Source organism: Mchenga conophoros, linkage group LG8 (genome assembly GCF_057382185.1).
Source record: "Mchenga conophoros isolate Kocher_MC1m ecotype Shallow Benthic linkage group LG8, M_conophoros_male_GT1.1, whole genome shotgun sequence".
NCBI lineage: Eukaryota > Metazoa > Chordata > Actinopteri > Cichliformes > Cichlidae > Mchenga > Mchenga conophoros.
In genome coordinates this window covers 14433679-14460872 of record NC_140533.1, presented here as the reverse complement: position 1 = coordinate 14460872, position 27194 = coordinate 14433679, and the positions used below count along the sequence as shown (strand labels likewise).

At 41.9% G+C, this 27194-nt stretch overlaps 1 protein-coding gene and 1 pseudogene across 1 annotated transcript in view; one reads left to right on the top strand and one right to left on the bottom strand.

Moving 5' to 3' along the window:
- Positions 1-18817: 18817 nt before the first annotated feature.
- LOC146568393 (integrin alpha-M-like) overlaps positions 18818-27194 on the top strand; it is a 35532-nt gene continuing 27155 nt past the window's right edge. Inside the window, exon 1 of the mRNA XM_085284384.1 lies at positions 18818-19661. Within this exon, the coding sequence (XP_085140510.1) occupies positions 19628-19661 (34 nt within the window). The 5' untranslated portion in view covers positions 18818-19627. The remainder of the gene's footprint in view (positions 19662-27194) is intronic.
- On the bottom strand, positions 20691-23140 carry LOC146568394 (uncharacterized; annotated as a pseudogene).

Below are 27194 nucleotides of genomic sequence, written 5' to 3'. Positions count from 1 at the left end.
ACAATAGAATAACAGAAAACAGCACAACAAATAAATAAAACACATAAAACATAACATTAAAACAGCCCTATATTAAAACAAAAACAAGATAAAACAGCATTGAATCACCTAAAAACAACTGAAATAAAAAAAATAAAAAAATAAAAACCAACATCTCACGTGGTGTCAAAGGCCAGGGTAAAGAGGTGGGTTTTCAAGAGTGACTTAAAAACAGATAAAGAATTGGCCTGTCTAATCTCTAAAGGAAGCTCGTTCCACAGTTTTGAAGCTGCTACAGCAAAAGCACGATCTCCTCTAAGTTTACGCCCAGTCCTGGGTATCTTCAGGAGCAGCTGATCAGCTGACCTGAGAGAGCGGGTGGGTGTATAAGGCTGTAGCAGCTCAGAGAGATACGATGGGGCGAGTCCATGGAGAGCTTCACAAGTAAATAAAAGAATTTTAAAATAAATCCTAAAAGAAACGGGCAACCAGTGAAGTGAAGCTAAAACAGGGGAAATGTGCTCAAACTTTCGAGTGCCAGTTAAAAGACGAGCTGCGGCATTTTGCACCCTCTGTAGATGAGTAATATATGATGCGCTGACCCCAATATAAAGTGCATTACAGTAATCCAGCCGAGTGCTAACAAAGGCGTGGATCATTGTCTTAAAGTGCTGCCGTGAAAGAATTGGCTTTATTTTTGACAGCTGCCTGAGGTGAAAGAAGCTAGATTTTACCACTGCCTTAATTTGATTATTAAACTTCAGATCAAAGTCCACTTTGACCCCCAGGTTTGTGACAGTTGGCTTAACATACTGGGCCAGGGCAGAGCGTTCTCACTCCCGAGGCGTAACATGTCGACGTTTTGTCACGTCCCGCGGCGTTCCTGAGGAACGCGAAAGGAGACCTTCGGCGTTCTTATGGTACGCGGCGGGTTATGGCTGGAATCCAGTGCAATGACGCTCCCGCGGTAGTAGACGTTCCAGCCCTGTATTCCAGCCCTAAACCTAACCTTATCCCTAGCCCTGACCATAACCTTATTCCTGACCTTAACCAGGACTTTAATGATGTTAAATAGCGTGTTTCTAAGCGATTTGAAGAAAAAGAGCGAACATGTGTAGGTTCAGTCCAGACGGTTTTCATATTTCGTCTTTTTCCGAGGTCGTCATTTAGGAACGTGGTGGGTAGCCGAAAACGTAATATGGTGACGATTTGTCACCTAGCGTAAAATGTTACGCTTTGGGAGTGAGAACGGGTTGGCCAGGGAATCTACATACACATTGGGGGTCTCAGTGGAGCTACCAAAAACCATCACCTCTGTCTTTTTATCATTGAATTTTAAAAAGTTAACAGACATCCAAGCCTTAATGTCATCGAGACACTGAAGTAATGGCTGTGTAAAGTATCTGCCTTTTTTCTTTAGAGGGACATAGATCTGACAGTCATCAGCATAAAAGTGGAAAGCAATGCCGTGCATGCTTTCTCAGTACAGAACCAAGAGGAAGCAGATATAAAGAGAAGAGGAGGGGGTCTAGAACTGAGCCCTGTAGGACACCACACAAGAGGGGAGCCGAGGACGACACAAAAAGTTCGCCCCGCCAAGTAGGACCTGAACCACTCCAGTGCTGTGCCCCTAATGCCCACCCAGTGCTCCAAACGAGAGAATAAAATGGCATGATCCACGGTATCAAATGCAGCTGTCAAATCTAAAAGCACAAGAACAACACAGTCCCCAGCATCAGTCGCTAAAAATATGTCATTAAAAACTTTTAAAAGGGCTGATTCAGTGCTATGAAAGGGTTTAAAACCAGATTGGAAAACCTCTAACACATTTTGCTTTTCCAGGAAGGCCATTATTTGGCTGTAAACTACCTTTTGAAGAATTTTGGAAATAAAAGGTAGTTTGGAGATAGGCCTGTAATTTGCAAGAACCGTAGGATCAAGAGCAGGTTTTTTAATCAGGGGTTTGACTACTGCATGTTTAAAATCTTTAGGGACAACACCTGACATCAGACTATGGTTTACCAGCTCAAGAACCAAAGGACCAACTGTAGGTAACACCTCTTTTAAAAGTCGAGGAGGGACAGCATTATTTGGAGACCCTGCAGGCTTAAGATGACCAACAGTCTCCTTTAAAAAGGACAGAGTCACAGGCTCAAACCTGTCAAAGACAGCAGAGCAGGAAACAGAGACTGAGAGGTCATGAGCACAAGGATAGATTTGAGCCCTTGTGGAGGAGACCTTCTCAATAAAAAAGTGTAAAAAATTTTCACAGTCTTCTGATGAGGGCTCGATACAGTCAGTATATGGTGCACTAAGAACAGAGTTAATAGTTTTAAATAAAACACGTGGGTTGTGGCAGTTTGACAAAATAATGTCAGATAAGTGTTTTCTTTTGGCATCTTTTACAGCATCTGGAATGACACTTGTAGTTTGTCCTTTTTCCACTTGCGCTCAGCTCGACGACAGTCGTGTCTGACAGCTCGAGTCATGTTGTTCAGCCAGGGCTCAGATTTACTTTTAGGCAGTCTGGTTTTTAATGGAGCCACAGTGTCCAAAGCAGTCCGACAGGTGGAATAAAACCATGAGCTCAGTTCCTCAGTCTGGCTGCATAAAAAATCCGGGATCTTACAGATCTGGTCAAAGACTCTTGAAAAGTGCTCAGCAGTGGAGGAGTTAAAAACACGACAGAGCTGAGCAGCAGCGCGAGGTTTAACTGAGGCACAGACAAGAGGAACTTCAAACATCACAGGACTGTGGTCAGAAAACACAGCATCACAAATCTCTATGTTAAAAACAGAAAAGCCATGAGATAAAACAAGATCAAGTGTGTGTCCACGTTCATGTGTGGGACCTGTCACACATTGCACCAGATTAAACGAATCAATAAGGTTTAAAAAGCCCTTCGCCATGGGCATATCAGGACAACACACTTGAATATTAAAATCCCCAACAATAAGAACACGATCATATTTTGGCATGAATTCAGCCAAGAAGTCAGCAAAATCACTCACAAAATCCTTATTGCATTTTGGAGGCCGATAAACCACCGCACACAACACTGTGTGAGAGCAGCCCAGCTCAAACACAGACAGTTCAAAGCTGGTAAACGACGGGGTTGATAGCTGCTTACATTTAAAATGACATTTAAAGATCGTAGCTATTCCTCCTCCTCGGCCCAACATACATGGGGAATTAAAATAGCAGCAATCGCCAGGTAGAAGATCTGAGAAGATGCTACACTCACCGGCGCTCAGCCACGTCTCGCACACACAGAGAAAATCCAGTCCTCGGGATGTGAAAAAATCCTTCAGGATAAACGTTTTGTTCGGTAGGGACCTAGCATTTACCAGGCCAATCCTGGCGGTAAGCGGCGGATTCCCGTCGCTACCCGTCCTAGAAGCCCGACACAGAGGCCGCAGGTTCCGCAGATTCACACCACGCTGGCGGGGGCGAGGATAGCAGAGTTTTCGGGACTGGAACATCCCATCCGGGCCGATGACAGGTACCAGCCAGGTACCAACAGGTTCCAACGATTGCCGAGAGAAACAGAAGTTTGGCACCGCTCCTTGTTTTCTGGATAAGGGCTTAAGAGAATACCTTAAAGAAGCTTTCACCTTCACCAGGAAGCCAGCCCTTCGACCCCGGCGACGGCACTTATGCCGGAGTGGTGGATCTGGAACACGGCACAGGTGAGCCGGGATCTCCGATATTAGCGGGGGCAAAGTTTTATGTCCAGTTTGGTTCCACTTTGCCCAGCCTTTGGCAGAAGGTCCGAGATCGAGTAGGGTTAGGCGATCATACACCAAGAGAGAGTTGGCATTTATTACAATAGTCAATAAAATCAAAACAAACAAACATAACACTGGCAGTGATAGACGGCAAGCCACACGCACCGGCGCCATCTTCTCCACATGTCATGATCTAACATGCGATAAGTATGTCCCATTTGACCTCTTCAGCCTCAGCTGACTTCAGGTTTCCCAACCTTATAAATCGTACCTTTGCTCAATGACTGAAACTTAGCATCACTGGTGAACAATGGACAGGGAGGTCAGTTAAAAAACTTGCTAACCACACAGTAGTCTCAAATTGAGTCTCAATGGCATAAAAAGGTACCCCACAGTGTTTCTATGAATACTTTTTCTCATCTGAAACATATTGCTACCCTTTTGTATTGGATTACACAGAGCCAACGTCAAGAAAGCAATGACATTTAACACCACAAACCAGCACACAGGCTACTTACTCATAATGAGGTCTTTTTTAACTGTCTTAATTTTGGATGATGGTCAATCAAATACACTTAACAGCATGTTATTTATATTTCTGAAAATATACATTTATGGTTTTATCTTTGTGCCTTTTCTTATATTTCAAGAATATATAGCGCACAAGCAGATCTCGACTTTTTTAAAAATTAGTTTTTTTACACATTTACATACAAGCATTTGTTTTCTTTCCATTTATGTTAATTGCTGTCATTTTAGAACTTTTAAATGTTTTATGTTTAAATTTTAGTTTTTAAGCTGAACTTTTTGAATAAGACTGTGATGTGTCACTAAGATGCCGAAGCTGCTGCATTGAACTGCGGCCGCAAGGTGGTTGGTGCTAGCAAACCGTCAGGCGTCTCAGGAGGGGACAGCGGTGCTCTACTTGCACTGTGTATAGTGCTGGCGGAGCGCTGCTGACTTTGACTGAGAAAATTGTCAGGCGGTGGAAGGAATACTTCGTCTTCTGAGGAGGAAGCAGAGTCTGGAGATGAGGGGAATAACCCGCCAATTTCCGCAGGCGAGGCCATTGAGTAAGTTAAACAACTCCTTGGTGGCAGAGCCCCTGCTGTTGATGAGGTCCGCCCCGAGTTCCTGAAGGCTCTGGACGTTGTGGGGCTGTCCTGGTTGACACGCCTCTACAATGTTACGTGGAGATCAGGGGCAGTACCCCTGGACTGGCAGACTGGGGTGGTGGTCCCCATCTTTAAGAAGGAGGAACAGAGGGTGTGTTCCAACTACAGGGGGGATCACAATCACAAGTGGCAGAGGGCTTTCACTTCAGTGGCCTCAGAATCTCATCTCTGCTTTTTGCACATGATGTGGTTCAGTTGGCTTCATCGGGTGAAGGCCTCCAGCGCGCACTGGAACGGTTCGCAGCCGAGTGTGAAGCAGCGGGAATGAGGATCAGCACCTTCAAATCTGAGGCCATGGTTCTCAGCCGGAAAAGGGTGGAGTGCCCACTCCGAGTCGGGGATGAGTTCCTGCCCCAAGTGGAGGAGTTCAAGTATCTCGGGGTCTTGTTCACGAGTGATGGGAGAAGGGAGTCGGAGATCGACAGACGGATTGGGGCTGCAGCTGCCGTGATGCAGACGCTGCACCGGTCCGTCTTGGTGAAGAGGGAGGTGAGTGTAAAAGCGAAGCTCTCAATTTACCGGTCGATCTACGTCCCTACCCTCACCTATGGCCAATAGCTCTGTGTAGTGACCAAAAGAACGATACAAGCAGCGGAAATTAGCTTCCTCCGGAGGGTGGCTGGCCTCTCCCTTAAAGATAGGGTGAGAGGTTCGGCCATCCGGGAGGGGCTCAGAGTAGAGCCGCTGCTCCTCCACATCGAAAGGAGCCAGCTGAGGTGTTTTGGGCATCTGACAAGGATGCACCCTGGGTGAGGTGTTCCGGATATGTCCCAGCAGGAGGAGGCCTCGGGGCAGAACCAGGACACACTGGAGAGATTATATCTCTCGGCTGGCCTGGGAATGCCTTGGTGTTCCCCCGGATAAGCTGGAGGAGGTGGCTGGGGAGATGGAGGTCTGGGCTTCTCTGCTTAGGCTGCTGTCCCCGCGACCCGGCCCCGGATAAAGCGGATGAAGATGGATGGATGGATGTGTCACTAAGATGCTTAACTTTGCAGATGGTTTTAAACACTTAAGTCAGATAGACTTACTGTAAAATGACAATCTAAACTTCCTAAAATCTGTAAGAAATGCATCTCAGATGGAAACTTTTATAAGTGATGAGAAAAGATTAAAATATCCATGTTGAATGTATTTACCTTTGGTTTCAGTTATCTCAATACCATCAAATAGCTTTGTTACAAAAGCAGGAACAGCATCGTGAGAATGGTGCGTGTTGTTTAGCCTGATATTTCAACATTTCATTGATGATATAGCTCGTTAACCACTACACATTCGTACATTTGTAAGGTTAAAACGAGAGTGGGAAAAACAATGGCAGCTTCACAGCTTTTAAACCAACTGGGAATAAAACTGCACACTTTTTTCTGAAGGTACATGGTTTAAGCACTTTTTGTGAACTAGAACAGCAAGCTCTTAAAATATTAAACAACTTGGCCTGGTTAAGGAAACCAAATGCGGCTATGAAAGAGTCCAGCCAGCAATGTATCATTTTAAAATGGCCGAAACTTCCAAGAGGGAAAATTGCAGAAACAGTCACAAATAGTTTTCATTGTCATTTAATAAGATGAAGTCACAGTTTTCTTCATGTTCAAGCAATACAGGAAAGAATTAAGGAAATAAACAATGTGCATCAATAATAAATGAACTTCATTTTTTGTCATGTGCAGCGAAGGTTGGACCCCTTCCGACCATACATCCATGGCTCGTTGGGAGGACAGGTTGGAGAGAGGTAAAATGATAAGAATAACAATGAAATTAAACAACATCAGGGTCATGGGGAGAAAAGAGAACTATCCTCAGACTGAGCTCCTAACTGGGAGAGCAGCTTGAGGACGGTAAAAAAAGCACTGCAGCACATAAAAAAAAATATGAATCTTCACATCTTACACCATGTCAAAAGGACGTCGTAACCACTATTGTTTTATAAAGCTTTAAGCCTAGTTATCACTGGTGTCACCAGTGTTTTCTATGAATGTCATCGTAAAGGTCTCAATATAGTTGCCAATTTCCATCAGGTTGTTAATATTCAGAATGCCATGAATACAAATAAAATTTCTGAGATTATACAACATCTCAGAAACAAAGCTCATGAATGAATACACATGTGATTCCTGCTTGCAGGAAATGGTGGGCACAAAGATGCATACAGCAAAGGCAGCTACTACAAATCACTTCATGTGAAACGAGTGAAAAGCCAAATTGTTTATAACAATAATATTGTTAATAATAATAATAATAATAATAATAACCATCATCATCATCAACTAAAATGAATTAATAATACACTAGTGTTTGAAATAGCTAATTTACTTAAAAATAAACTTTGAACATTAACTTGAATATTAAATAAAGCTAAACTTTTATTTGTTACAGTCAGCTTCCATTTTAGACTTTGACCTCATTCCATCCAGAGCAACATAGACTAGAATAAATCCTCATGAAGACTGGATGGATTAATGCCAAAAGTACAGTTTTATTTATGAGTGATGACACATAAGTAGACTTTCAGGAACTAAATTTACTGAAGTACTTAAAGCAGTTTAGGTGCTTTCGGTTTTGGAACTGCTTCTGTCAGTTGTGTCTAATGTTTTTGTGTGAGAATTTTCATTTTAATTATGTAAAATATGCAGTTAAGCAGAATGCTATGTGCAAAGTCACATGAAACAGGTTTCTGAGATGTCTGTGCTCCAGTTTCTCAGAAACTCTGTACTGTTTAAAGGACATATGGGCATTATTAGCAGGTATCTGTGCAATGTAGTCAGTACAATCTATGTACACACCTGCAGGCCTGATAGCATTTTTGTCCAAGTATAACTTTAGGAGTGGCTCTTTTGAAGTCAGAATAAATTAGCAGTTAGGTATATTTTTAACATAGCAAAGTTGCAAAGGCTTTACTGAAAAAATAATTTCACCTTTGATTTTCACTTCATGGTAAAGGTTGTTATCTGAAGATGAAGAAAAAAACAGACAAACAAACAAATGTTCTGATCATGTATTGGGCGTATTATGGCACATGCAATTGTATTCCATGTGATTAAAGCTAAAATAATTTCCACGTACTCTCAGCCTACTCTTTCTAATGGTGCCCATTTTGAAGGGGAAGATTAAAAATCTGTCACTCAGTAGTGTCAGATCTATGAATTAATCACACAACAAATTAAATCTTTTTTTAAAATATGCAAATTATCCAATAATATTAATCTGTCCAAATAAGATCTAAAAAATACAATTGACCATAGCTGGTAAGTTAATAGATAACTTGGAAGAATTTGGGTCAATTTGGACATAGGTTTTGTGTTAAAATAGTAAATTAAAACACCACTTAATATTAAGAGAAAACATTGCATTTCCTTTCATTGGCCTCCTCAATCCGCGCTTCCCAGGACACTGTGAGGCCTCAGAAATAATGATCATGCCTGGCCGGAGGGATGTTTTTGCAATGTGCTGTGGGAACTTTAGCAGTTTAGCCAGGTCAGCCTGTAGCTTCCAATCCGAGGCTGTGTTAAGGAGGCCGGTTGTTAAATGTGGGCGCACCTGGGGTTTCTCTCCAGCCTTAACGAAAGAGATTGCCCTCCTCGGAGCATGATGGTGCTTGCTGGTGCTGATTGCTGAGTCAATCTTTTCAGCAACTACTCTGAGCACCTGGTCATGCTGCCAACGATACCGACCATCGGCCAAGGCCTTTGGGCAGCTGCTAAGGAGGTGTTTTAGGGTCCCTCTTCCAGGGACAGAAGGGTCGCTCGCTCTTCCCCCACAGATGGAGGTTTGCTGGGCTTGGCAGAGTGTCATATACTGCCTGCACTAGGAAATGGATCCGGTGGAAGTCTGCCCGCATGATGTTTGCCCATGTGACCTTACGCTGCAAGGTGCTCTCCCACCTTGTCCATGCTCCCTGCCGCTTCACAGTAGTTATTGGAACTGTATAGACAAGCAGAGGCACAGGATTCGGGGCAGGATGGAATGCTGGTAGATCCAGGCTTTAAATCTTTTCAGAACATAAAATCATTAGTAAACATGAGCAGAACATACAGGGAGTGCAGAATTATTAGGCAAGTTGTATTTTTGAGGAATAATTTTATTATTGAACAACCATGTTCTCATTGAACTCAAAAAACTCATTAATATCAAAGCTGAATGTTTTTGGAAGTAGTTTTTAGTTTGTTTTTAGTTTTAGCTATTTTAGGGGGATATCTGTGTGTGCAGGTGACTATTACTGTGCATAATTATTAGGCAACTTAACAAAAGACAAATATATACCCATCCATCCATCCATTCGCTTCCGCTTATCCTTTTCAGGGTCGCGGGGGGTGCTGGAGCCCATCCCAGCTGTCATAGGGCGAGAGGCAGGGTACACCCTGGACAGGTCGCCAGTCTGTCGCAGGGCCAACACACAGGGACAGACAACCATTCGCGCTCACATTCATTCGCACATTCACACCTAGTGACAATTTAGATTATCCAATTAACCTATCCCCACAAGCTGCTTGTCTTTGGACGGTGGGAGGAAGCCGGAGTACCCGGAGGGAACCCACACAAACACGGGGAGAACATGCAAACTCCACACAGAAAGACCCCGGCCTGATGTTGGAATTGAACTCAGGACCTTCTTGCTGTGCGGCAACAGTGCTAACCACCGTGCCACCGTGTGATGGAGCATTGTCCTGCATGAAAATCATGTTTGTTTTTTTTGTTTTGTTTTTTGCCTGTCCCATTTGGTTCTTTAGCCATCAGAATTGTTGTCTGAAGACCAACAAGGATACCCAATGGATTTACTTTGCCAAATGGATCATCGTGGCATTGCCGTATTGGTCCATTTGATCAACCTTTGTTTTTATTATTTATTATATTTTATTTTCAGATGTTACAGACGGGACAGACATGAGTGAGGGATAGGAAAGGGAGAGAGAAAGAGGAAGGAAAAGAAAAACAGAAGGGGAGAGGGACAGTGAGAAAGGGGGGGAGAAGAAAAAAAAATCTCCTGGATCACCTGTTGAGAGAAGAAGAATAGAAAACAGGCAAAGAAAAAAACCAAAGCAACATACTAAACACAACACCATCGCATTAATCTAGCTAAGTGTAGACAGCAGTAAATACTAAATATTCAATGTTGTTGTGCAGCACGCAGGACAGACAGCGCACAATGTGCTTTGAAGTAGCAGCCAAGAAAGGTGTAATTTAAGTCTACGAGCAGTGAACACCCGTGTGCACACCTGTGTGGATCAGCGCGCTTGTATTTAAATGGTTTCCACGTGTAATGGTCTGCAAGAGGATGTAGCGAGCCATAGCCCCGTCCCCCAGGGCATGAAGCAGGCATGGAGGAGATCCAGGCCCCAGACATCCAGAGGCCTCAGAGGGCATCCGTGCCACCCTAATGGGAAGGGCTGAGGATCCCCAGACGAGGCGTCACCCAGTAGCCACCGAGCAGAAGCAAGAGGGGGCTGCACCGGCATGCCCGCCGGCTCTGCCGGCAGCCAGCTGTGCCAGAGTGAACCGAGCCGCAGGCCCAGAGGCCGGAGGCCCGAGAGGCCCCCCGCACCCCGGAGAAGGCCTGACCGAGCAACAGGCGCCAGGCCCCGCCAGGTAGCCACCGGGAGTGAGCTGGTACATACCTGAGTGCCCAGCCCCGGACACCAAGAACCACCAATGCACCGACCCCTGAGGGCATCAGTCACCGGCAGGGAGTGTGGTGAGGGGAGATAGGCCTTGGAGGGCCTGGGAGTTCCCAGAGAGGTGGAGTCTAAGACCCGACCTGACATATAGACACAGACAAACAGGCACACACAGACACAAACATGCATTCCCACCCTCATGCACACATGCATCACCAGTGTGTGAATGTGTGCGTGAATGGGTGGATGACTGGATATGTAAAGCACTTTGGGGTCCTTAAGGACTAGTAAAGCGCTGTATAAATACAGGCCATTTACCATTTTTTACCATATACAAACACTCAGCACTCACCCAACGTAAAGATTTGACATAAATGGACATGTACACACAATCACACTCCCCAAACATACTCTATACCCCGGGTCCAGGTACCCTCGCCCCCAGAGGGGGAAACAGAACCCAGACCCAAGAGATGTTACCCTTCCCCCCGGGGTGGAGGCAAGCAGACCGTCCCAGGCCCCGCAGCAGCAGGGAGGCCAATCGGACAGCCAACATCTCCTCCCAGCACCCCCGCCCCAATGGCTAGCAGAGAACGGGGGTGTGTGAAAACCCCATACCTCCCTCCTCCCGCTCATGTGTAGTGTTGCTGCGTGTTGTTCTAAAGTGCATTTAAAACAAGGGAGAGCATGGTGCTGCTGCCAGAGAGCAGCAGGTGTTAGCACGGCCCCTCCCGAGAACCCTCAATGTCTACATGGATTTAAAATTGAGAGGTGGGCACCAGCGCCAGAGGTAGGTTTGAGTACACAGACCGTCCACTGGACGCTGTTAACGTGCCCACCCTCAAGGCCCTATATATATATGTATGTTATGAGAGTGTAAGTAATGTGGATGTCTAAGTTGTGAGATAAAATTGAGGCACAGGTGGCCAGAAGGGGACAGGGGGCGGGGGGGAATGTCTCCCCTGCACCCTTGTGACACACCCGCACCCCAAGGCCCTACCTGTGTGCGTGAGTGTGGTGGAGCGGGAAGAGGGAGGTAGCCGGGGATGGGGAGGAAAAGGAGGGAGGGGAGGATGCCCCTCCCTAGGGCCAGCTCCCCCACTGACCCCAGTAGGCACCCCCGTCCTCTGGTACCCACCGGGGAAAGGGAGCCCAGGTCCATCCAAACCGGGGCCTACGGTAGCACTGCCAAGCCCCACAGGACCTGGGGCAGCCCACCCTACCCCACCGCAGAGGAAACTGTACCCACCCCAACATTCAATCGTCTCCCAGACTACACAAGACAACAGACACCCAGGTTAAGTTTATTCTCCACCTCTCCTATGTCTCTCCCCCACCTGCAGAGTGGACTCCTGCAAGGATGGAACAACCTCCCTGCCAGTTGAAGAGCCCCCCAGTTAGGCCGATGCACAAGAGGCCCCCTGCGCCAGAGCTGAGCCCCCGTGCACCCACCCGCTCACAACCTCGGTGACACACCGACGAGGACCGAAGCCCCCAAGGCCCAGCCAGAGCCCCAGCACGGAGGCGAGGCACCCCCGAACCCCAAACCCCCACGCCTGCCCCGGATCCACTCAGGGGCAGCCAGGCCACCAGGCCAGTAACCTATGTCCACCAGTACAGACCATCCTCCAGCCCCGCTGCACGCAGCCACGAGGAGAACAACCTCTAAGAGCGACCAGAGCCACTAACCAGGTTACCTTAGAAAAATCAGTCTTGAGATATTTCATGGCCCAGTCTTGACATTTCAGCTTGTGTGTCTTGTTCAGTGGTGGTCGTCTTTCAGCCTTTCTTACCTTGGCCATGTCTCCGAGTTTTGCACACCTTGTGCTTTTGGGCACTCCAGTGATGTTGCAGCTCTGAAATATGGCCAAACTGGTGGCAAGTGGCATCTTGGCAGCTGCACGCTTGACTTTTCTCAGTTCATGGGCAGTTATTTTGCGCCTTGGTTTTTCCACACGCTTCTTGCGACCCTGTTGACTATTTTGAATGAAACGCTTGATTGTTCGATGATCACACTTCAGAAGCTTTGCAATTTTGAGACTGCTGCATCCCTCTGCAAGATATCTCACTATTTTTGACTTTTCTGAGCCTGTCAAGTCCTTCTTTTGACCCATTTTGCCAAAGGAAAGGAAGTTGCCTAATAATTATGCACACCTGATATAGGGTGTTGATGTCATTAGACCACACCCCTTCTCATTACAGAGATGCACATCACCTAATATGCTTAATTGGTAGTAGGCTTTCGAGCCTATACAGCTTGGAGTAAGACAACATACATGAAGAGGATGATGTGGACAAAATACTCATTTGCCTAATAATTCTGCACTCCCTGTAAGCTGCCTCAGTTTTACAACTACATGTCAACTCTTGGCCATTTCTTTTTGCTCTCTCTACCCTCTCCGTATTCCTCTCGCAGTCATTGTACTGTAACAACAAAGGTAAATGAAACAGCAAAATCATTTATTACCTAATAAAAGCCTGATGTATACTGCTTTTTGACAATATTTTAACTGAATAAGGGCTGCTTCTAGGCACTGACAAGTAACATCCTTCTGACTTTCTCTCTGGAGCTCTGTTGTGTTGTAAATAAGCTCTGAAGCCCAGTTCAGCCAGAATAAAAAACTAATAAGCTACCTCAGCTCCTTGGCTGACAACTAGTGATAGCAGACTTATAGCATGCAACTTATTGAAGCTGGAGAATTGATTTATGCCACTGAATTTTCTCTTCTTCTTCTTTCAGCTGCAGCAACACAAGTCTAATTTATTAACACACCATGCTACTAAAGCATGCAAAGCCTCTGCGTAAGTGCACTGTAACATTATAACATCAAGAACATTGGACATTTAAACTTGTTTTCATTGCAGCATGCACTGTCTCCAATAGACAAAATTTGAAAAATATAACATTAGGGCTGCTTTGATTAAATTAGAGGTGCTTGTGGTCCATCCTCCTGTTCTTATAAAGGGGAACCACTACAGTCTGTCAGTCCAGAGACACTGTCCCTACTTCCATCTGATTCCTGTCTTGCAGAAAGATTTCAGCCAAGACAGTTCAATAATATTTGCTTATCTTATCCACCCCACCACCACAAGCTTATTAACAGTGCTATCACCCACTCATCAACTGCAAGGCATATTTCCAGATACATAAAACAAATCAGACATTTTGGATGTTTTTTCATAGCATCAGGTGTCATCTGCAGAAAAAGGTGTGAATTCCTGATGATTGCAGTCTGAAGAAATCAGCTTAGATGTGATAAAGAGAAGATGTACATGAGTAGAGTTAATGGGTTATTCATCTACCAGCCAGGTCAGATTGACAATCTAGTAGTAAATCATTTAACAAAGTATTTTCGCATGCTATGTTTTGTTTGTTTGTTTGTTTGTTGTTGTTGTTTGTATCTTGAACTGATAGATAAAGTGAATTCAATTAAAGTTGATTAAAATAAAAAAAATAAAAAAATAAACATATTGATTAATCTTAGCTTGCCCAAAAAGAAAGGCTTGCTTTGTGTAACAAAAATAAATGAAAAATAAATTTGCTATGCACAGTTACAGCAGTTTGAGATTTTCAAAGTAATCATATCAGAAAACATAACTTAAAAATGTCTGACTTTGCTGCCCTCTAGTGGTAATGAAAGCAACACTATGGTTTCATTATTTATTATTAGTCCTTTATTTATCCAGGTAAAAATTCCAAGAGAGACCTGGAATCATGACAGCAAAAGTCAAAAAAACAAAAACACATGCACAACATAACTCCTTAACAATTAACCCTCTCAGGCTCAAATTTAACTTTTTGTTGCTAATGCACAACCAAGTCCTGCAGTGGTACTTCTGAGTAAAAAAAAATCATAAAATATGTATGTGAGGTAATCAGGTTGTTAGTTTTTAACTGTTGCAAATCGGCAACGCCTGCCTTGAGAGAGTTAAAAAAGTAACAGACTGCATCTAATTTACAGTCCCCCCTTTTTTAAACTGCTATTATTCATTCTTCTTTGATTCTAAGTGAGAAATGCTGCACTTTGTTTCAATATTGATCATTACCACTGCTATTTATTTATCTCTTTATTTGAATAGTAGTGCCCTTTTCACTGTGTAATATTTTCTTTATTCAACGGTGCAACAGACTCACAATAGTTGAAATGTGCAATTCCCTGGTATTCCTATCCTACTTGTTGCTATTATATACTCTGTATTTATGTCTCTGAATTTATATATGTGTATATGTGTATATATGGTATAATTCTATTTCTGCTTACATTCTTTTGCCATTTCTATCGGTGCTGTGCTACTGGAAACAGAATTTCCGGGAGGAACCCACCCGAGGTAATAATAAAGTTTTATCCAATCTCTCTAATCTGTCTAATCAGAGCTATCATCATCTCTATCATGCCCCACAGCAATAAGTAAACAAGAATAAAATACGTTTTAATAGAAAACATATGTAGTTTATTTAATGACAGTTTGCTCATCTTACATCATTGTCTGGATTTCTATTTTTTATTGTGCTGGTCAGCGCTCCACTTGAATAATATTAACAAAATGGAATAGGGAACTGTGATGGTTTGCAGTTTGGTAAATGCATGAAGGTCAGTGTGCCTCCTACCTACCATAAAATCAGCTGATGTTTTTGGTACATTAACTCAAGCATATTTAATGAAGCCATGCAAAATATTGTCTATAAACTTTGAAATAACCTTCAAAATAAATTTGACTGGGTCTGAATTTTTTTCTTTTTAATTCAGGTTTAACACATTTAAAATGTGTTAAAGACTAACTAGTGTAGATATATTGACCACTTAAGTTATGGTGGCACAAAAATGCAAGGTTTTATCAAGGTAAAAATTTGCTTCTTTAAATGGCGCTAATTTTTCCTTTCTTTTTTTTTTAATGAGCTGATTCTGAGGGATCATGTAGGATTCTTCACATTTTTGAGTGGATTTCTGCTCAAATTTCTTTTTCTTTCATGAATATTAAAATAGATGAAAGAAAGACACCTGAACACTAAAACATGATTTCAATAAATGACTTCTCACAGTGGACTTTATTTACTACACTCTATTTGTGTCAAAGAGGTCCAGAGGCCTGTACATGATTGCGGACTCCAGTGCAGAACCAAACACGGAGACAGCAGAGAACTTAAAGTATAAATAAAGGGGAAAACTCAACAAGGGATCCGTGGCTTGGTGATTTAACTTGGCGAGGTAAAACAGAGGAGTGATTTTACTGATACGTAGAGGGGGTAGGTGAAGGTCTGGTCAGCAAGCTGAGTATACTGACGATGGGCTGGCCTGAGTTCCAATCACTTAACATTTTGAAAAGAAAATCTGTGTGTTCTTTTAGCCCAAATCCCAAGAAATATGGCACCAATAGAAAGCCCACGATGTCATCTTGACAGTAAAGTAGTACTCATATACATTGCATAAATTGTGCTTGGCATAGAGGTCTCAGAGTGATGTCCTCCACAAAGGACAAAAATTAATTACTGGATCTTTTGAAGTTATAAAACAGAGGCTGTCACTGCCTCTAAAGTGTTTATTGATACACTTTCAGAAGGTTGTTATCATCCATTCAGATGGAGGATCACTAACAGGAGGATGGGAAGACTCCAGAATCAACTGTCGCTGACTTCCGGTGGATACGGCAGTGTTTACAGGTAAGATGATGTAAATTGATAGCATTTCTGGAGTGATTATTATAAGTCAGCGAGTGCCAATAAGCACTCAATAATGTCAATGTGGTTCTGTTGAGTAATACAGCGAGTCCTGATATAACAGCTTTGAAAAGCATTTGTAGATATTTGTCTTGATACAAGCTCAATCATCCCATTAAGGAAATCCCAAAAAGTTGATTCTGTTCCTCTGGTCGTAGCGTTTACAGTGGGAGAAAGGTTTCATCACCCATCCAAGTGACATCAGGTTTCCCCAAACTTATACACAGTACCTTACACAATATCTGAAACTAGCACCACTGACAAACAATGGGCTGTGAGGTCAGTTTCTTGATCATTAATAAACAAATAGTCATGACCACTGATCAACAACCACTGATACCATTGATCAGTGGCCATGATATTATATTATTACATGCTTCACTGTACTTGTGGTGCTTATGTAGGGTTTTTTACGAGAGAAGACAACTATGCTCCAATTATAAGTTTTCACAATTTATTGTCAAAATGGTTAGAACCCTCTGTCTGACTCAGAGACAAGAGGCTGCCGTGCCCAGGCACTAAACACTTTTTATTATGTGTGATAAACAGGACACAAAGGTGATTGGTCAAAAGTTGGAAGAAAGCAACAGTTCTCCTTATTTGGCTGAGATCCAGCACTTTGGCTCATATTTCTTCTTCTGCAGCTTTCTGGGCATCTCTTTATTTGGAGATGACACTTCTGCTGCTCTCTGCAATGCGCGCGTTCTCCTGGTAACCAATTCTTGCCCTCCAGTCAGGCCTGTAGACTTAAAGAAGGGGGGCAGAGTGCATTCCATCAGGTTTATGGCGCACAGCAATATTTGCCTCTGTCATGGCTAACTTACAATTAAGTTACTAGTTACCAAAAATGATCATTTTCAGCCACATGTTCTCAATAAATATTCTTATTAGCTATAGTTCTTCTAGCTCCAGTGCTTAATTTAAACTGTGTGACAAAGCTCTGTGTCGTCATTGTCCACATGGGCGAGCGGGAACAACACAATGTGCGACATCCAGCAGCATCCAGCCTCCACACAGATAACATTTTCCATGGCCCTTTTGGACTTTGTCGTTTGTTTGTGCCTGGAGAGTCCAATTTTTGTTTAGGGTTTTTGCAGCACCCTGTGCAGAAGGAAGACACTCACACTTGCAGGTGTAAGCCAATTTGCAGAGGTCACACATTAGCTCTTCCAACAAAGAAGTTTGGTTATGTTTATTTATAGTTTAATGATGGGACCACATGCTCTGCATCTTCAAAGTTTCTTTGTTATTATTCATACACAGTAATGTGATGTATAGTGATATCTAGTATAACTGGACCAACCTCGTCCCTCTTTAATTTATGAAGACTGAATGTTGAATGTTGGACCTTGTGTATCTTGGGGTTTTTTTTCTGAACTTTGTTGACCTCAGTCTTTTTGCAGCCACAGAAAATAAAACCAGGAGTACTCTAAGTGCTTCTTCTCTAGGTGGATGATGATTACACTGTGTGACACAGGATGTCACCTTTGGTCTTGTGAGGAAGCAAAACCTGAGACAGTCACGCCTACCTCAGGACCTCCACTTGTCACCTACTGATCATTATGATTATGAAGATGACAGTGAGTGCAATTAAGACTGTAAACAGCCACGACCGTGACTGTTTTGATGCATGTTTGTGCATTTTGTCTATTTCTTTTGCAGCTGTTTATTACTAACAAAGTGAAACCAAATTCTGTAGTTTATATTCTGTATGCATTTTCATCTTTACCAGCCACAATCTAACTACAATTAAGAATCCAGCATTCAGAAACTGTTGCCTCAGTGGCTTTATAAAATATGTAAGTAGTTCAGGTAATTTAGCTAGCTTTTGAATTACCACAAACACTTATAATATTCTACCTGCACAGTATGTTTTTGTATGAGATAGAAAAAGTAAGGTAAAAAAAAGTCTTCCTCTTAGCAAGGTTGAAGTTATATAATTGATGGTAATTCAGTGAATATACTCGGGTGCTTCCCTTTGTTCCTTGGTACGTTGCTTTTCAGTGTCCTAGAATGTTTAATTGTCTTTCTGTTTGTAATCACTGCCTGTTTTTCACTTTGTACAACTTCTGCGTGTCCTATTCCTGTAAAATCTTTTACTGATACATGTGTTTTAATGTTAATAACACATCTTTCCTGTCAACATCATGTATTCACAGCATATTTGAGAAAGGAGATTCAGTTTAGTATAGTAGTGATTTAATAGTTACAGTGTGCCACTACCATTTAGGAGATTAGAATGAAAAAAGTACACAAGGACTAAGGAGTCACTTGCGGTTGAAGAACGATTTGCATTTTTTTTTAAACCTAGAGTATTATTTGTTGTTGTTTGCACTTCATAACACAAGTTTCAGGCAGCCCCCCTCGCAGAGATCCACAAATGTAAGATGCATTCAAGTCCCAGTGTAAAACTGGGACATCTGTTTTTTGTTTTGTTTTGTTTTGCCAAAACATGTAAACTCCTTTTTCTAAATAAATTGAACAACTCGCAACCCCTTTATCAGAAAGCTCGGAGTTACCAATTACAGACACTTAGCAGTAGCCTATAAATGTTTAGTGCACAGCTGCAAGTGGGTGGGGCCGTCACTGTGGATCATCCTTTGCAGTCATTTTTACACTGGGACAATGCAACTGAAATACCACCTCGATCTTCGCGTTCCAGACGATTCGTCCGCACGTATTTAATGGGTTGTTGGTGAGCGAGAGAGATGTTACGTGTTTTTCGACATTTGTACGCACAGGTTTTCGTAAGGTAAAATAATCGGATTCGTGGGGCTGAACCTAAAGTAAGCTGTGCGTTAATGGTCAGTATTTAATTTTGTAAAGTAGTTTTACGTGTGGCCAGGTTGCTTCGTATTTGGGTGTGGATTAAAGCTTGTGAGTCCTCAAATCATTGTACACATTTGTACATCTTAGTTTACACGTGTGGATCATATCGTACGCATTTGCTAGACTTATGAAGCAAAATTCTCTCCATTACTTTGGTTCAGGACCGAAATCCGTTGCGAAGTGGCTGTACTGTGTCTTTAAGGGAGAGTTGACGGGACACAATTGCTTTAAATGATACAAGAGGAACAATTTAACAGTGTGTTAGGGAGACGCGGAGAAAAGCAAACAGGGGAAAATAAACAGGCTGTTATTTCTATTTGAAGGACTGGTAGAAACATATAAAAGATTTGCAGAAAAGCAGTTACTTTCTGAATTTACAGATCAATTTACAAGTACTGCTAACACAAAATGTTGTGGGAAGCATTTCCAACCCATAAAAATTTATTTAATTGATAGAAAATAAATTCAGCCTTACAGTTTTTCTGATATCGTCTACATGAATTTGTAATCTGACTCAAAACTTCCAGTACTAGTAGTGCTCTTTAAAAAAAGAAAAGAAATCACACTTTATCTTTCGTCGGGAGCAACACCATGGACTTGATATTCAGTGCTACGTTATTGTCAGGTAAGACAACTTTGTACCTTCTGATTTTGTTTTTCATTTTCTATTTATGAATTACAGCAACCTATGAAAAATGGACTGACCTGGGCCGGTTCTAGACAGGCATATATGAGGGGGCAAACAGAAATGTAGCAATGTGCATATTGTGGCAATGGAGGAGGGAAAGGGGTGGGGTGCTGTGGATAACTGTTTTTGTCATGTAATTGGATTGGCTGTCCCACCTAAAGGCTAAGCTTCTCCTGGTCTAGTTCTTAGGGTCACTGAGGCATGCAAACCCCCTGACCACATTAAGGTGGCTATCCCTCAGGGGGAAAACTGAAAAATAAAACAGCAAAAAATAAAATATTTCTCATCAGATTATAAAAGCTAAAAACATGACAGTTACCTTAATTGGATGGCCTGTATCAAATATATTCGAACCCAACAATAACACTTCTCACTATTGCCAATATTAACAAAACTAAAAGGGTAGGAAAATAGAATAATAAAAAAAAAAGAACACCAAATATCCATCAGGATCTTTGCAACCAACAACATAAAATTTATCTTAATTGGATGGCCCAAATCTCAAATTAATTGGCAAGACTAAGTAAGAATAAAATGAGACTTCTCAATATAGCCAATATTTACAAAACTAAAAAGAGTTTGCATAGTAATAAAACACACACACACAATTCACCATGTCTCTTCCTACAACACTCAAACTAATTTGTAGAACACAATGGATTCAGAACAGAACATATTAACTTTTTTTGTCTTTTTTTTTTTTTTAATTACAACAAACAGAACTCTGTGTTTGCAACTAAACACTCTCCTTTCTCCTCAATCCGCTCTACAATAACAGTCTCCTGTTTCTCTTTCCAAAAACTTTCATCCATATCCAAGTTATTCATTATGAACTTCTATTGGGCCAACATCACCAAATTTCTCTTTCTTTTATGTAACATGGTGTGACGATAGGGGTTAAGACCTATGACAAAGTGGAGAAGGAACTCTCATACGATGCTGAAGACACACCAATTAGCAGGACTGTTACAAACAATTTTCAATATTCTTATGTGAAAATCTAGTTTCCATTCTTGAAAGTCCCTGTCAAGGATGTTGAGCAGGGATCTTTTCAGAGACTGATGGGGAGAATCATAGGGTCACCAGAGTCTGTATGGTCCAAAGTTGAGAGCGCAACACTTTGTTTGTTCATTGTTTTCCTTCTCTTTGTTGGATGTGACTCCTCCTCAGCAGGAGATGACACCCCCCAGCAGTCATCCTCACAGATGTTTTTTAAGGAGTCAAGTGCTGCACTAACAACCTCAGAAGCACTGCACAGATCAATTCACTGACACTATAGAATAGCATTTGCTGGTTTTAAGTGCACCCACAGTACGAACTTTCCAATCTCAAAGAATTGATGCCTCTTAATTTGGCATAACAGGCCTGATGCCTCGGTGCACAGGTCAACGGCAGCATTATCATCCTCTGTCATCTCATACAGGATACTAAGGATTTCTTCTTGATTTTCCACAGTGCACCTTGTCACCACATAGTGGCTTGACCATCTGATCTCAAGCAGCCTTTTTAGACAAGGTGCATCATGTTTATTGAGCACATAGTGGTGGTGAAAAAAGTTGTAGAGTGAACTAGAAAGATTAAAAAATCTTTTTGCACATGGCTCACTCTAATGGCATGCACAACCACTAAGTGCAGTTGGTTGTTGTAGCAGTGGATGTATGGGACATATTTGTCAATCCTCTCAAAGCGTGTACACCACATTTAATCCTACTCATTACAGAAGCCCCATCATAAAACTGGCAAAGTATACTGTCAGCATTGTAGTGTTGAAATCTCCCAATTCTTTGAATCTTTGGGCTGAAGGAAGGACAATACTCGGTGTATTTATGCTCAATCAACAATCATTTATTTCCATACAATTCAACACAAAGAGCATTAGAACCATCATGATGGGGAGACCTGCCTGAAGAGGGTCACAGCAAGTCTCAAAATGGTGACGGTTTACACAGCTTCTTATACCCTCTAACGGCCCCCACCTAATCGTAAAAGACCAAACATTAACATTCTTTCTCTCTTACGGCGCCTGAGTTATGACCTCGGCAGTTGTTTCTCTGCTTTCTGTAAGGTGGGGGTGTGGAATGTGGTCTGTCTATCTCCCCTGTCTTAGACACAGAGTCTCCTGCTTACAACCTTCTTTTCATGATTCAACAATTAAGCATGTAATACATTCACAGCAGATCAAGGATACAGAGTGATGCACACTTATCTAATAAACTAATAAGTGAATATGTTCTTTTAACTTAAAAGTATAATGAGAACTAAACTACATACAGATCACACACTCTATATTAAAGGGTATAATATGATCTACAGCAGTATTCTAATTCAACTACTTTGATTACATATATAAGGTAACATATAATAACAGAATAATCTGATAGTAGCCAGCATCAGAAAGATGTAACAGTATCTCAGAGGTGATGTACTTTGCATTAAGTTGTTGCAAGTCAAGCAACCCAGTAAGATGCTCCTCTGGCATGGAATTCCCGATGAACCGTATTATCACAGACACATTTTCCACATTGAACCTATCCCTGGTCCCATCACTTTTGAGGCAAAAGCTTCTCATCCTTCTCTAAGGTATATTCCATCAGTTGTAGAAAAATACCTGAAGCAATGTCATCATCATTACCCGCTGCATCATGTCTCAAGGTTGGGTGGCTGTAGCTCAGGTGGCAGAGCAGGTCAGCCACTAATCAGAAGATCGGTGGTTCGATCCCAGGTTGCCTCCTGTCAAGTATCCTTGGGCAAGATACTAACCCCATGTTTGCCTACTGGTGGTAGTCAGAAGGCCCGGTGGCGCCAGTGTCCGGCAGCCTCGCCTCTGTCAGCGCGCCCCAGGGCAGCTGTGGCTACAATGTAGCTTGCCATTGCCAGTGTGTGTGTGTGTGAATGACTGAATGAAGTGTAAAGCGCTTTGGGGTCCTTAGGGACTGAGTAAAGCGCCATACAAATGCAGGCCATTTACCATTCAGGAGTACCGCGAAGCCCCAACTCCTTTACACAGAGAAATATATAGCACTACCAATACTCTTGACATAGCAATGTTTTTTTCACATTGTGTTTTACCAACCAACATTGAATCCACAGTCACCCCTGTGGCCTCTGTGTTTTTATGCTCAGTCCAGATAGCTGAAGCATGCACATGGTTGTGGCTGGACACATGCCTCTGTAGCCCCTTGTCTCGACCAGGTGCTGTTTTCCATTTGTTACAACCAGTTATGGTAAAAACTACATCCTTCTCATTAACAGTGCTGCTCAGTATTGTGGTGTGTTGCAATTTAAGTCACTGGGTAGCTGAGCAAGTTGCTTTGGGACAGCAATTGTTGGCAGAGGTACAGGAGAAGCAGCACCTGTTGATGCCACAGGAGCAGACATGCTAGCTGTTGTCTCTGATGTACCAGCAACAGCGTCATTGCTACTGGTATTGGTACAGGCAGGAGCAGCACAGAATTTTTTAAATGCTTGGAAAAAATAATGTAGCTCACTTTCTTTTTCACTCACTCCCTTTGTGAGCTGCTGGAAGCTGGGGTGAAACGTGAAGAAGCTTTACTAAAATCACCGTGATTACATCAGTATGTGAAATGAGAAAACTGTTGAGTGCAGAGTTGAAAACTGGGGCAGGGCTTTGTGTCGCGGACACAGACACAGGCCCTTCAGTCAACTCTGTGCAGCAGACAGGCTCACAGAAAGATACACTGCTCTACTAGACTGAAACTGTGAAAACAACAATGGAATCGTTGACTGTATAAATATGTTTGTATTTTTTAGTTGTTAATTATCTCACGAGATAATAAGTGATTTTTACGACAGAGGTTTGCTGCTTCATTTTGCTCTGCCCTACCTGCTGAGAAACCTGACACCAGGTCATTTGCATACTAACAGTGATTGGATGTTTAGCTGGGAGGAGGGTGAGTAGGGGTTCTCTGCTGAGGGTTGTGCGAGTTTGCGCACCAACAGAGCACAGAGGGAAAGAGTGGACGAGATGTGAAACTAGGGCTGCACGATTTTGCATAAAATGAGAATCACAATTTTTTTGCTTAGAATTGAGATCATGATTCTCTCACAATTTTCTTTTCCAATATAAATATTTCTTGCACTTATTAACTGCACATCAACTTCGTAACAGTTGAGACTGAACATAAAAACAATAAATAAACATAAAAACAACAAATGTCTCACGTTTTGTTGTTGCCGCAAAACGTTGTACTGCTTGAAATTCCGTCTCCGCCGTTGCTCAACACTGTGTGTATAGAGCAGGTAGTGCAACATTTTTAAAATAGTTGTGGGACGGCACTGTGTAGCGTTTGTCTAGGATGTTGATCATTCTCCTAAATCCCTCGTTTTGCACAGTGTTGATGGGAGCCATATCTTTGGTCAGGTGATAAGTAATGGCCTCCGTAATTTCTTTGTGCCTGCAGGAGGTCGACAGGTATGGGGAAGTGCTGTATAACGTTCCCGTTATTAATGTTTGGGTGGCTGACGGGGACGGATTTTCTCCTGTCACTTTCTTGGCCTTTACAGCTTCGTCATATTGCACATTATGGTGACGTTTGAGGTGGTTATACAGATTTGTAGTGTTACCTTGCGGTGCTGCTACTATGGCAAGGGATAGCTCAATAGGTAGAGTGGTGGCCCCATGATCGGAAGGTCGGGGGTTCAACTCCACTGAACGGCTACCCTGAGGTACCCCTGAGCAAGGTACCGTCCCTACACACTGCTCCCCGGGCGCTGCATTGGTGGCTGCCCACTGCTTCACTGGGTGAATGGGTTAAATGCAGAGGAACTATTTCCCTATGGGGACTAACACACACACACACACACACACACAAAACACAGCTTGCAAATGATATTTTTTTTGACTCTCATCGTCTTCTTTGAAGGCAAAAAACTTCCACACGGAGGAATGAGAACCTTTTCTTGGAAGTAATTTTACAGTGGGGTTGTCATTCTCACCGGTATCAGGAAACGTTTTCTCTGCGCTCATTGTGTTTTCTCCCCTCGGGCAGTTTCACGTGCTCTAAGTTTTTTTTTGTTTTTTGTTTTTTTTTTTCCCTGCCAGATGGCTTCTGTATCACGTGGTATAAGGCTCCACCCTTGTCATTTGTTGAGCAGGAAGCGTGAGCGCTTGTTTTCATGCAGATTATGTCCCGGATCAAAATGCGGTACAATTAATCGTGCAGCCCTATGTGAAACCATCTCATTTGTGCCTTTTCTAGTGGATTTTTCAGCTACTGTAGTAAATCTTGTCCATATTCATGTTTGTGGGTAATCTATTTTATTTCTTATTTTGTTATTTATTAAGTTTGATTTAAGGGGTAGGACATTTGTTTAAGGGGGCATATAGCCAGCCACGGGACTGATTGGTACTTTATGCAATAAAAACTGCAGACTTCCTTCTAAATACAGAAAGTGCAATAATCTTTTTAATTATGTTTTTCTTAATGTTGTGATATAATGTACATTCACAACTGTGTAAAAATAAATAAAAATGGTATATTCTTTAACCCTTTAAGACCTACCATAGAACCAAGTTCACCAGAGCTTATATTATATTTTTACATGCTGTGGAGCCATTTTTGGAAGCATTTCAAGTTGCTATACATCAATACAACCATTATAACCCAGATTTTAATAATATGTATGCATTAAGTGCATAGTAATTACATAAATTGCAAAAAAGTGCAATAAACTACAAAAAAATGTTTAAATCGTTTTTGTTTTTTTAACATATATTTCTAGTTAGAGAAATTTAAGAGGCTTATCCCTCAAAACTGTAAATACAAAAAAGTTGCACAAAATAGTTTCCTACCACAGGAAATTTATTTTGAGTGTCTTCATAGTTTTATTTTTGAAATACACCATTTTTTATATACTGCAGGAAAAACGAAAATAAATATTATACTGCAAATTTGCAAAAAAGCAGCATATGCATCAAAATAAACTATTTCCAGCAGTGCAATATGAGTCCTCAGCATCCCAGAAACGACACAGAAAGTCATAAAGTCAAAGATAACTTTTAAAAACACCAGTATAGGCTCATGAGGCCCTGATGGTAAAAAACTACATTTCTGCGAAAACGACGTCACTTCCGGTTTCGGGCAGGTCATGGTGGACATGTGAAAGTTCGCGCTGACGTCTATTCCAACATAGGAAGTGTTATGAACAGCTGATCGGATTGGCAAAGCGTGTTTCTGGAATATTATGTTTGTGTTACTGCAAGCGCTTTTTATGCAGTTTTTGCAAAGCTATATGTGGAAGGAAACCGTGACCTAGGACAAGCTGATGACATAAGATGTAAGTACAACTCCTCCGGTTTCATATGCAAAAAACATTTTTGCGCTAGCTTACGTGGTTGCAGTGCTACCGGGATTTAAAAATAGTTATGCAAAACAGAGCGTGCCCGCTCCGATCGGTTTTAAAGGGTTAAAAGCCACAACAACACAATTGCGGTTGTGTCGAGAAGAAAAAGAACATTTGCATTTCAATGTAGTTGCAGAACATTTTGACATGAAAAAAAAGCATCGTTTGATATCATATTAACTTTTTTTTAGGAAGCTGTGTTATATCATGTCATAGCATGACTTGTGTGGCAGGCATCAAGTCTGTCAATTAAAGCTGGTCTTGGCCAACTAAATACAATAGTTGGCCAACTAACTACAACTAATAACTGAATCATTCTTGAAATTATAAAGCTATTGGGGAAGCAGAACATATTTGCAATAAATATCGATTGAATCAGAATACTTTATTAATCCCTAGGGAAATTATGTTATGTTATTATTGAAATAGTTAGTATTGGATTTACTAATGAGATATAAACATGTCCATTGGAATTTTTTGATTGCTTACATTTTTGGATAACTTGGCATGCCTCAAGTCAAATTGACCCAGGAACATCATTGCTGTGCTAACTAACATAACAGGAGGGTTAAGTACAAGTGGTAACTGCCTGAATTAACCATGAATGACAGTATAAAATAAATATTTATAAAACGTCAATGTCACTTGCAAACAATGAGCTCATATTCAATCATATATGTAAATCCACATCTAAATACTTGGTTATTCACTTATCTAGACTTTATAAAGATCTAAAGTTATCTTTATACTGAATATAAGATTATCAATCAAGAGCAAACATTTAATAAACAAATCTGTATTTACAAATTACATACTAAGCAGGATTAAAGCTTTATAAATGATGAATTTAGCACTTATTAATACATTACTAACTCTTTACAGTGTGGCATTATTATATAGTGTTATTATGTAATATGGTACTATCACATAGCTTTATCAAACAAAAGGCTCTCAGAAACTGGGGAAAACTCTGACAGGAAGAGGTCTGGCAGACCCAAAGCCACAACTGAATCAGAGGACAAGTTTCTGAGAATTAACAGCTTGTGTGATAGGTGGCTCACAGGACAACAGTTTTAAGCACAGCTTAGTAGTGGGCGTAGTAAGCAA